Raw genomic sequence first — 12,063 nt, 5'->3', positions numbered from 1 at the left:
AGTGGTGTTAAAGGAGCTGTCAAGCGGTCAACCGGGGCCATACATAAACTTTACAGGGAAAACAGAGCCACACGCTGGGCAGCGTGTTGAGATGTAAAGGTCGCACATAATACACAAAGATAAATCATTCTCACCGCTCGCTCAACGCACACCTCTGAATTCTCTACTACAAGTTATTCCTGTGGTTCATATTGCTGCACAACCAGAGCTAACGCGGTGGGTTTTAAACTCTTACCTTGAGTTCTTCAAAGAAACATAATTTCTCACAGGAAGTTGATGTAAATATCCATACAGGTCAGCCTTGGCGTGATCCACGCTGAGGGAAAGCAGCGGCAGCGCTCGAGGCCGCCAGGCTTGTAATACACTGGGGGAAACCCTGGATGTAAACATGGATTGTTATTCATAAAATTAAGCAAAACACTCTTGAGGTGAGGAATACTTTTTTATTTCCTTAGCATGCAGAATATTAGATCTTCATTGGTGTTAATTAGTTGGAGTCGGCCTGTTGAAGCTTCCTTTCAGCCAGCTGACTGGCAGAATGTTGCAACAGATACAGGAGAGGCAACTTTAAACTAGTCAGAGAAAACACATTTTGTAGCATTTTATTAGCTAGCTATTTGGCTAGCACTTGCTGTCTGGAATAAGAGCCCAAAAATATCTTTGCCATCTTCCATGAATTAGGTAATAATCTTGCAACTATAGTAAAATTTTATTAGGCCCGAGCAGCAAAGCGCTGCGAAGGCCTATTGTATCTGTACTGTTTATTATTAGGCCCGAGCAGCAAAGCGCTGCGAAGGCCTATTGTATCTGTACTGTTTATTATTATTATTCTTCCCACCTCTTCGTGGGCCGTTTTGGGGGCTTTATCATATTCAAAAACTCACCAAACTTGGCGGTCGCGTCTAGGCGGTTTAAAAATTTTGAATTTTAAGGTCGCCGCAAAAATCGGCAAAAAAATTGCTCAACGGCGGCAACTAGCAATTTTCAAAAGACCCATTGCTATTCACTTACTTCATCGTAGAGACTTGAAATTCGGTACAGTTGTAGAGCTCACTAAGACGCTCAGAATTTACAAGTAATGTCATAGTGCAACTATCACAGAAAGTCGGCCATTTTGTATTGAAGGTCCATTTTGGACCTCGAGTTTGACGTTTACAGCCTTCGTATTTGATCGAACTCCTCCTAGGGATTTCGATTGATCGGCTTCAAACTCGGTCAGTCTGATCATAAGGCATGTCTGATTTAAAGTTATCAAATTGGTGAGTTTTGGAGTATGTTGAAGGGGGGTTAGCAGGGGTCAAAGTTCACCTACTCGCCATGAAACAAAAACCTCTTATATTTCATATACAAAAACACATAGAGGGACCAAACTTTCAGTGATTGATCGACATCGAGTGTCCTAAAATACCCTGCAGTGAAATTTTTTTTTTATGTAGGCCACGCCCCCTGAGAGCAGGAAGTGTAATGTTTTACTGTGAACGGTCGCTATCTTAGCCCTTTGACCTAATCAACATGAAACTGTGTCCAGAGACAGAAGACATGTTGGTGTGTTGTGGATTCCAACCCCGACCGGCTGCGATGAAGCAGGTGGGCGTGGCGGCGTTGCGAACGCCATCGAATTTCGTTTGGCTCTGAATTCCACAGTTTCGGGGTGAGCTGCTCCAAACTCACTAGGATGGATCCTTATCCATCCCCGAACAGGAATCCATAGCGATATTTGGTGGGCGTGGCCTAATTTTTCTATAGCGACCCCTAGAGTATTTTAAATGAACAGCCCCAAGCCATGCTTAAACCTAGAATTACGAAACTTGGTACACATGTGTATCTTGTCGGGACGTACAAAAAAGTCTCTTAGAGCCATGCTCTAAACCCAACAGGAAGTCGGCCATTTTAGATTGAAGGTCCATTCTGGACCTCGAGTTTGACGTTTACAGCCTTTGCATTTGATCGAACTCCTCCTAGGGATTTCGATTGATCGGCTTCAAACTCGGTCAGTCTGATCATAAGGCATGTCTGATTTAAAGTTATCAAATTGGTGACTGTATGAGCTTGCTGAAGGGGGGTTACCAGGGGTCAAAGTTCACCTACTCGCCATGAAACACGAAACTCTTATATTTCCTATACAAAAACACATAGAGGGACCAAACTTTCTGGGATTGATCGTTATGGGGTTACCTAAAATACCCTGTGGTGAAATTATTTTTTTACGTAGGCCACGCCCCCTGAGAACAGGAAGTGTCATGTTTTACTGTGAACGGTCGTTATCTTAGCCCTTTGACCTAATCAACATGAAACTGTGTCCAGAGACAGAAGACATGTTGGTGTGTTGTGGATTCCAACCCCGACCGGCTGCGATGAAGCAGGTGGGCGTGGCGGCGTTGCGAACGCCATCGAATTTCGTTTGGCTCTGAATTCCACAGTTTCGGGGTGAGCTGCTCCAAACTCACTAGGATGGATCCTTATCCATCCCCGAACAGGAATCCATAGCGAAATTTGGTGGGCGTGGCCTAATTTCTCTACATCTCCCCCTGGAATATTTTAAAAAATCAGCCCCAAGCCATGCTTTATCCTAGAATTACGAAACTTGGTACACATGTGTATCTTGCCAGGACGTACAAAAAAGTCTCTTGGAGCCATGCTCTAAACCCAACAGGAAGTCGGCCATTTTAGATTGAAGTTCATTTGACCTCGATTTTGACATTTAGAGCCTTCGTATTTGATCGAACTCCTCCTAGGGATTTCGATTGATCGGCTTCAAACTCGGTCAGTCTGATCATAAGGCATGTCTGATTTAAAGTTATCAATATGGTGAGTTTTGGAGCATGTTGAAGCGGGGTTAGCAGGGCTCAAAGTTCCCCTGTGATCGACTGTGTAATATGTAATTACAAAGGGGATCCTTCATCATTCCGTAGGGCAATGCTGCCCTCTGGTGTCGAATTACTGAAATTACTGAAATAGTTTCATTATTTCAGTAATTCGACACCAGAGGGCAGCATTGCCCTACGGAAAGACAGAGTTCAATTTTGTAATGTAGGAAAAAATTAAAAATGTGTAATTCTACTGTGAACGGTCGATAGCTTCTGCACCAAACTTTGCACGAGTGACCCTGGCGGGACCCTGACGACCCTATGTCATCATATTATGACGTCATCTAAGCCCCGCCCCCTCAGAACCGGAAGTGCCGTTTTTTTCCTTGGAAAGCTCTGTTTATGGCTCTCTTGACCTAATCAAGGTGATTCTGTGTTGGATGACAGATAGGAAGTTGGTCTCGCTTGCTTTAAAGTGCCAAGAGTTTTCAATGGCGGCAACGCCGTTCGTATACGTTTGCCTCTGGATTCCACATTTTTTGACTGAGCTGCACCAAAATTTGCCTGAGTGTTCCTGGTGGGATGCCGGACGATCCTACGTCATCATATTATGACGTCATCTAAGCCCCGCCCCCTCGGAACAGGAAGTGCCGTTTTTTTCCTTGGAAAGCTCCGTTTATGGCTCTCTTGACCTAATCAAGATGATTCGGATGATAAACTCTGTCAATGCTCGCTGCTGGCTGAACCGTGTGGGCGTGGCCAAATGGCGAATATCAGTCCCTCGCCATATGCATACGTTTGGCTCTAATTCACGCATGGATCATCCGATTGGCACCAAACTGGATATGTATGATCTTTGTTCACCTCTAAAGAGCCCGACGGGTTTGAGATGTAATTTGACTCCACTGCGCCCCCTAAGGTAATACATCGGCCGTATCTCCTCGACGCATCGACCGATCTGCACCAGATTTTTTGACAGTCGTCGGGGAGCGTCGCCGAACGCATTCACGCGTGTCGCCCGGTGGATAGGCAGGGAAAATGCGCGACAGCTACTGCGGCGGCTAGCGGGCGGCGGTGCTGAAAACTGCGGCGGAGCTTCTGCGGTCGGGAGTTGGCTGCGGCTCTGGAAATCGTGCGAGACCTTCTGCGGTGGCCGGAACCCCCGCGGTGGCCAATAGGCCGGAGCGGCGCTTGCTGCGAGGGCCGCCCGAGGCTGCTTGCAGCTTTAATTATTAGGCCCGAGCAGCAAAGCGCTGCGAAGGCCTATTGTTTCTGTACTGTTTCTTATTATTATTATTATTATTACGATTCTGCCCCCCCAAAGAGGCGCCTTTTTGGGGGCTTTATCATATTCAAAAACTCACCAAACTTGGCGGTCGCGACTAGAAAATTTAAAAATTTTGAATTTTAAGGTTGTCGCAAAAATCGCAAAAAAAATTGCTCAACGGCGGCAACTAGCAATTTTCTGTTGACACAATGGTATGAACGTATTTCATCGTAGAGACATGAAATTTGGTACACTTGTAGAGCTCACCAAAAGACTCAGAACTTACATTTAATGTTATAAGCCAACTATCACAGGAAGTCGGCCATTTTGTATTGAACGTCCATTTTTTTCCTCGATTTTGACGTTTACAGCCTTCGTATTTGATCGAACTCCTCCTAGGGATTTCGATTGATCGACTTCAAACTCGGTCAGTCTGATCATAAGGCATGTTTGATTTAAAGTTATCAAATTGGTGAGTTTTGGAGTATGTTGAAGGGGGGTTAGCAGGGGTCAAAGTTCACCTACTCGCCATGAAACACGAAACTCTTATATTTCCTATAAAAAAACACATAGAGGGACCAAACTTTCAGTGATTGATCGGCATCGGATGTCCTAAAATACCCTGTGGTGAAATGATGACATCACTTAAGCCACGCCCCCTGAGAACAGGAAGTGTCATGTTTTACTGTGAGCGGTCGCTCTCTTAGCCCTTTGACCTAATCAACATGAAACTGTGTCCAGACACAGAAGACATGTTGGTGTGTTGAGGATTCCAACCCTGACCGGCTTTGAGATAGCAGCTGGGCGTGGCGGCGTGGCGAAGTGACCTGTAACGCCGATGCCATACGTTTGCTTCTAGATTCCACATGTTTCGACCGAGCTGCACCAAACTTGGCTTGAGTGATGCTGGTGTGATACCTGAAAATTCTATGTCATCAGATTATGACGTCATCTAAGCCCCGCCCCCTCAGAACAGGAAGTGCTATTTTTTTCCTTGGAAACTTTCATCTATGGCTCTCTTGACCTAATCAAGGTGATTCTGTGTTGGATGACAGATAGGAAGTTGATCTCGCTTGCTTTAAAGTGCCAATGGCGGCAACGCCGTTCGTATACGTTTGCCTCTACATTCCACATATTTTGACCGAGCTGCATCAAACTTGGCCTGAGTGATCCTGGAGGCTTGCCCGTCAATCCTACGTCATCACATTATGACGTCATCTAAGCCCCGCCCCCTCGGAACAGGAAGTGCCGTTTTTTTCCTTGGAAAGCTCCGTTTATGGCTCTCTTGACCTAATCAAGATGATTCGGATGATAAACTCTGTCAATGCTCGCTGCTGGCTGAACCGTGTGGGCGTGGCCAAATGGCGAATATCAGTCCCTCGCCATATGCATACGTTTGGCTCTAAATCACACATGGATCATCCGATTGGCGCCAAACTGGATCTGTATGACCTTTGTTCACCTCTAAAGAGCCCGACGGGTTTGAGATGTAATTTGACTCCACTGCGCCCCCTAAGGTAATACATCGGCTGTATCTCCTCGACGCATCGACCGATCTGCACCAGATTTTTCGACAGTCGTCGGGGAGCGCCGCCGAACGCATTCACGCGTGTCGCCCGGTGGACGGGCGGGGGAAATGCGCGACAGCTACTGCGGCGGCTGGCGGGCGGCGGTGCTGGAAACTGCGGCTGAGCTTCCGCGGTGGGGAGCGGGCTGCGGCTCTGGAAATTGTGCGAGACCTTCTGCGGTGGCTGGAACCCCCGCGGTGGCCAATAGGCCGGAGCGGCGCTTGCTGCGAGGGCCGCCCGAGGCTGCTTGCAGCTTTAATTATTATTACGATTCTTCCCACCTCTTCGTGTGCCTTTTTGGGGGCTTTATCATATTCAAAAACTCACCAAACTTGGCGGTCGCAACTAGAAAATTTAAAAATTTTGAATTTTAAGGTTGTCGCAAAAATCGCAAAAAAAATTGCTGAACGGCGGCAACTAGCAATTTTCTGTTGACACAATGGTATGAACGTACTTCATCGTAGAGACATGAAATTTGGTACACTTGTAGAGCTCACCAAAAGACTCAGAACTTACATTTAATGTTATAAGCCAACTATCACAGAAAGTCGGCCATTTTGTATTGAACGTCCATTTTTTACCTCGATTTTGACGTTTACTGCCTTCGTATTTGATCGAACTCCTCCTAGGGATTTCGATTGATCGACTTCAAACTCGGTCAGTCTGATCATAAGGCATGTTTGATTTAAAGTTATCAAATTGGTGAGTTTTGGAGCATGTTGAAGGGGGGTTAGCAGGGGTCAAAGTTCACCTACTCGCCATGAAACACGAAACTCTTATATTTCCTATATAAAAACACATAGAGGGACCAAACTTTCAGTGATTGATCGGCATCGGGTGCCCTACAATACCCTATGGTGAAATGATGACATCACTTAGGCCACGCCCCCTGAGAACAGGAAGTGTCATGTTTTACTGTGAACGGTCGCTATCTTAGCCCTTTGACCTAATCAACATGAAACTGTGTCCAGAGACAGAAGACATGTTGGTGTGTTGTGGATTCCAACCCCGACCGGCTTTGACATAGCAGGTGGGCGTGGCGGCGTGGCGAAGTGACCTGTAACGCCGTTGCCATACGTTTGGCTCTGAATTCCACAATTTCGGGCCCAGCTGCTCCAAACTCACTAGGATGGATCCTTATCCACCCACCGACAGGAATTCATAACAAAATTTGGTGGGCGTGGCCTAATTTCTCTATAGCGACCCCTAGAGTATTTTAAATGAACAGCCCCAAGCCATACTTAAAGCTAGAATTACGAAACTTGGTACACATGTGTATCTTGTCGGGACGTACAAAAAAGTCTCTTAGAGCCATGCTCTAAACCCAACAGGAAGTCGGCCATTTTAGATTGAATTTCATTTGACCTCGATTTTGACGTTTACAGCATTCGTATTTGATCGAACTCCTCCTAGGGATTTCGATTGATCGGCTTCAAACTCGGTCAGTCTGATCATAAGGCATGTCTGATTTAAAGTTATCAAATTGGTGACTGTCTGAGCTTGCTGAAGGGGGGTTACCAGGGGTCAAAGTTCACCTACTCGCCATGAAACACGAAACTCTTATATATCCTGCACAGAAACTCACAGAGACACCAAATTTTCAGTTATTGATCAACAATCGGTGTCCTAAAATACCCTATGGTCAAATGATGACATCACTTAGGCCACGCCCCCTGAGAACAGGAAGTGTCATGTTTTACTGTGAACGGTCGCTATCTTAGCCCTTTGACCTAATCAACATGAAACTGTGTCCAGAGACAGAAGACATGTTGGTGTGTTGAGGTTTCCAACCCTGACCGGCTTTGAGATAGCAGCTGGGCGTGGCGGCGTGGCGAAGTGACCTGTAACGCCGATGCCATACTTTTGCTTCTAGATTCCACATGTTTCGACCGAGCTGCACCAAACTTGGCTTGAGTGATGCTGGTGTGATGTCTGAAAATTCTATGTCATCAGATTATGACGTCATCTAAGCCCCGCCCCCTCAGAACAGGAATTGCTATTTTTTTCCTTGGAACCTTTCATCTATGGCTCTCTTGACCTAATCAAGGTGATTCTGTGTTGGATGACAGATAGGAAGTTGGTCTCGCTTGCTTTAAAGTGCCAATAGTTTTCAATGGCGGCAACGCCGTTCGTATACGATTGCCTCTACATTCCACATATTTTGACCGAGCTGCACCAAAATTTGCCTGAGTGTTCCTGGTGGGATGCCGGACGATCCTACGTCATCATATTATCACGTCATCTAAGCCCCGCCCCCTCGGAACCGGAAGTGCCGTTTTTTTCCTCTGAAAGCTCTGTTTATGGCTCTCTTGACATAATCAAGATGATTCGGATGATAAACTCTGTCAATGCTCGCTGCTGGCTGAACCGTGCGGGCGTGGCCAAACGGCGAATATCAGTCCCTCGCCATATGCATACGTTTGGCTCTAAATCACACATGGATCATCCGATTGGCGACAAACTGGATATGTATGATCTTTGTTCACCTCTAAAGAGCCCGACGGGTTTGAGATGTAATTTGACTCCACTGCGCCCCCTAAGGTAATACATCGGCCGTATCTCCTCGACGCATGGACCGATCTGCACCAGATTTTTTGACAGTCGTCGGGGAGCTCCGCCGAACGCATTCACGCGTGTCGCCCGGTGGACGGGCGGAGAAAATGCGCGACAGCTACTGCGGCGGCTAGCGGGCGGCGGTGCTAGAAACTGCGGCGGAGCTTCTGCGGTGGGGAGTTGGCTGCGGCTCTGGAAAACGCGCGAGAGCTTCTGCGGTGGCCGGAACCCCCGCGGTGGCCAATAGGCCGGAGCGGCGCTTGCTGCGAGGGCCGCCCGAGGCTGCTTGCAGCTTTAATTTCTTTTGATGCTGTTCAGATTCCTGAACTCAAGCATATGTAGTTGCTTATAAGTGTAATAATTCCTGGAACACGCAGAGAGATGGCCTATTTTGGCAGAGAAGTTTAAGGATCTGGGATTACAACAGCTTCTTGATTCTTTCCTTTAATCATCTCTGTGCGAGTGAGCAGAGCGAGGATGGTGTTCATTGCTGCTTCCTTGTTTTTAAGACCCACTCCTTCATAAATAATCCCTTCAAGATATTCTGGGTTCGTTACAAGTCAGATGTTCCTAAAATACCCACAGAGATGTGTCCGACAGCATACCTGATTAGATGGCGAAGCATTTCATCTGCTGTCGTTCAGCAGGAGAAAGTAGGGCACATGGTAGCTCTGTGACTGTTTGCAAAACTCAAATTACATGTTTTTACTACAGGGCTCATTTTGTTTAAAGCTGCAGTATTTCGGTTTTATAAAAACGTATTTTTTACATATTTGTTGAAACTGTCATTGTGTCATGACAGTGAAAAAATCCAGCTCTTTTTCCTTTATCCAATACTAACTAGAAACAACCAATCAGAGCCAGGAGGCGGGACTTAGCGCTGTCAATCATCTCTGTTTTTGAGAGCATTTTCACATTTTGAAACATTTAGAATGTTAATACATTAAAAAATAAATTTTCCATTGGAATGTTCTGACAAATATGTTGACATATTCCAGATGTGTTCAAGTACTTCTTCAATAACTGTTACATTTATTTTGTTTGTATTAATGAACTACACAAATCTTGATTCTCAAAATCATTACAATGACACTGTATTAGGGCCATTGTAGACAGAAGGAATGAGCCAATTTACACCACAAAACTTAGACATTTCTAGATTAATTTAAGAAATTTTCTAGAAAATTTCTGAGTTTGAGAAGTTGAACATTTCCAAGAAAAAAACTCTGAAATTTTGTGATTATTCTCAGAAATGTTCTAGAAAAAAACATGGAAATGTCTAAGTTTCAAAAGATATAATTGTTTCTTTTTTCCTAAAAAATAATGTTGAGATTAATCGTGAAATGTTTGTTTTTACAGCAATATTTTGACTTTTTAAACACACAAAAATAAAACATTTTGAGATTAATCTTAGAAATTTTCTAGAAATAAATGTTTCCAGAATTTTTCTAGCCAATTCTCGACTTTTCAGACTTAAAAATTTTATTAGTTTTTTTTTTCTAGAAAAATTCTGAGATCTACAGGCTGGTTGCTGTTATTAAAAGATAGTATGGTTGCACTATGCTTATTGCAGTAAATCAGTTAACTGCATTATAAATGATAACAAACTCAATCATTTCCATTCTTATGATTTATCAGTTTTCTTTTTTATTTCTATGTTCTAGAAACTGAATGACCAAAGTTTTCAGTCTTGTGTTTTGGACTCAACTTGCTCTGTTTTTCAAGGACAAATTTCCTCACAGAAACTTTATAATTTATTTTGTTGTTTCTGTTGTTTTGTTCATTCATTGTGGATATTTAAAATGTCTTCCGGTTCCAGTGTTAAATATGCATTAGAATCTAAATGTTTGAGAAGGAGTCTTTGCATTATTACATCTTTGCTTTTGTATTACTGGAAAATAATTTCAAAACAACAATATTATTATTTATCGCAAAAACGTCTGGGGCAATATATCGCCCAACATAATGTGTTATTGTGACAGGGCTAGGTTGTACCGATTGCAGTTTTCTGGCCGATTACCAATATTTACAAATGCTGACAAATTTTTTACCTATATTTATTTACTTTATGCAATTGTTTTAAATAAATGTTGTACTGGTTTACACTCTTTTCCTCTTTTCAGTCATATTCTAAAAAATGTAAAACATTTGAAAGGTTTCTGTAGATTCTGAAAGATTTGCATTTCTATAAAAACATATTTTTTGTAACAGTTCCATCCTCTGCACCCCCGTCACTCTCTTCCCTTTGTGTTTCTACATTTTGACGCCCCGCAGGCCCGCCCCGTGTCGGCTCGCCCCACCATGGCCGCCCTGCTGGAGAAGATGCCGCCCGACTACACCCTGGCCACTTTCCCCGAGAAACCGTCTGAGGACACCATCAAAGTGAGACCCGTCGTCCCGCAGAAACCCGAGGACATCACCTCCAAGATGCCCGCCGACTGGAGGCAGCAACTCCTCAGGCACATAGAGGCCAAACGGTTGGACAGGGTACGTCCACCCAAAGCAGATGCGGTTCAACAGAAAACTTGTTTACAGCACACACACATGTAAACACACAGCATTAAGAAGCCCCCTCTGTCTGTATCCGTGTAAGTCTGTCTTGTAAGGTTGACAAGATCCGTTTTCGGCTGCATGTGTGTCCACTCCACACTGTCGCTGTCAGCCTGATCAGCCGCACACTCGTCGATGGATATGTGCTTGAAGAGTCACATTTCCTTACATTCAGTTCAGCAAAATCTCCATTCTACTAAGCAAGCTTGATCCTGTCTCATTTTATCCTTTTCTTTTCTTCCCAAAGTGAAAAGTGACTAAAATATGATGGCTCATTAGGGTCATCGTAGATAGAAAAATGGAGTAAATTTCCACCAAAAGAACTCAAATATTTTTTAGATTAATCTCTAAAATCTTCTAGAAGAAACAATGAAATGTCTAAGTTTGAAAATTTGCTAGAAAAACAAAAGAATTTTGAAACCTCAGAAATTTCCTGGAAAAAAGTTTAAGTTAAAAAGTTGAAATTTTTTCCCTTTTGAAACTCAGAAATGTTCAGTTTTTTGTAGAAGTTTTTTTGAAAATAATCTCAAAAGTTCTGATATTTTTCTCCATGTTTGAAAAGTTGAGAATTTGCTAGAAAATGCAGAAATTTTCAAATTATTATCCAATAGATTTTAGGAAGAAAGTCAGAAAACATTTGACTTTTGGGGGACAAATTTCCATCTTTTTTCTTTATTTCTTTTTATTATTATTAATTTCAACATTTCAGATTTTTTTTAATCTGTGTTTTAAAAGATGAAAATTTGCTATAAAAAACAGAAATTTTGAAAATAATCTAAAAAAACATTTTTGAAACTCAGATTTTTTTTTCTATAAATGTTTTGAGGTTGATCTCAAAATTTCAGGGTTTTTTTTTTCTATGTTTGAAAAGTCGAAAGTTAGCTTGAAGCTCCTCCTACCCCCTACCCAGGAGTTTTTAAACATTTTTTTCTTTTTGAAACTCAGAAATGTCCATGTTTTTTTTCCTCTAAGATTTCAGAGAATAATCTCAAAATTTCTGAGCTTTTTCTTGGAAATGTTCAACTTTTTAAGGTCTGAAATTTCAGGGGGGTTTCTAGAAAACCTCTTAAATTAATCTTGAAATTGTTTAGTTTTGTTGTGGAAATTGCTTTTCTTTTTCTATGTACATTTTCCCTAATACAGCGTCATCTCTTTTCTAAAATTCCAATGATTTTTAGAAGAGAAATTTTATTTTAAATTGACAGAAAATCCCAATATAATGCTGACATTCCTTTTAATTGTTTTCACTTGTCTGAAAAAAGTTGAGAAATCCTCTAAATCACAGGCATTCTCAAAGATGATATTTTGAAGTTTACAT

General features: G+C 43.0%; 1 protein-coding gene across 13 annotated transcripts in view; it reads left to right on the top strand.

Moving 5' to 3' along the window:
* Positions 1-12,063, top strand: part of lrrc7 (leucine rich repeat containing 7) — a 142,210-nt gene that overhangs the window by 115,032 nt on the left and 15,115 nt on the right. For all 13 annotated transcript variants that reach the window (XM_023339900.1, XM_023339899.1, XM_023339894.1 and 10 more), the window contains one exon: positions 10,470-10,682. In XM_023339900.1, coding sequence (XP_023195668.1) covers positions 10,470-10,682 — 213 coding nt within the window. The remainder of the gene's footprint in view (positions 1-10,469; positions 10,683-12,063) is intronic.

This window comes from Xiphophorus maculatus, chromosome 9 (genome assembly GCF_002775205.1).
Source record: "Xiphophorus maculatus strain JP 163 A chromosome 9, X_maculatus-5.0-male, whole genome shotgun sequence".
In the NCBI taxonomy this organism is placed as follows: domain Eukaryota; kingdom Metazoa; phylum Chordata; class Actinopteri; order Cyprinodontiformes; family Poeciliidae; genus Xiphophorus; species Xiphophorus maculatus.
This window is presented reverse-complemented; position numbering and strand designations above follow the sequence as displayed.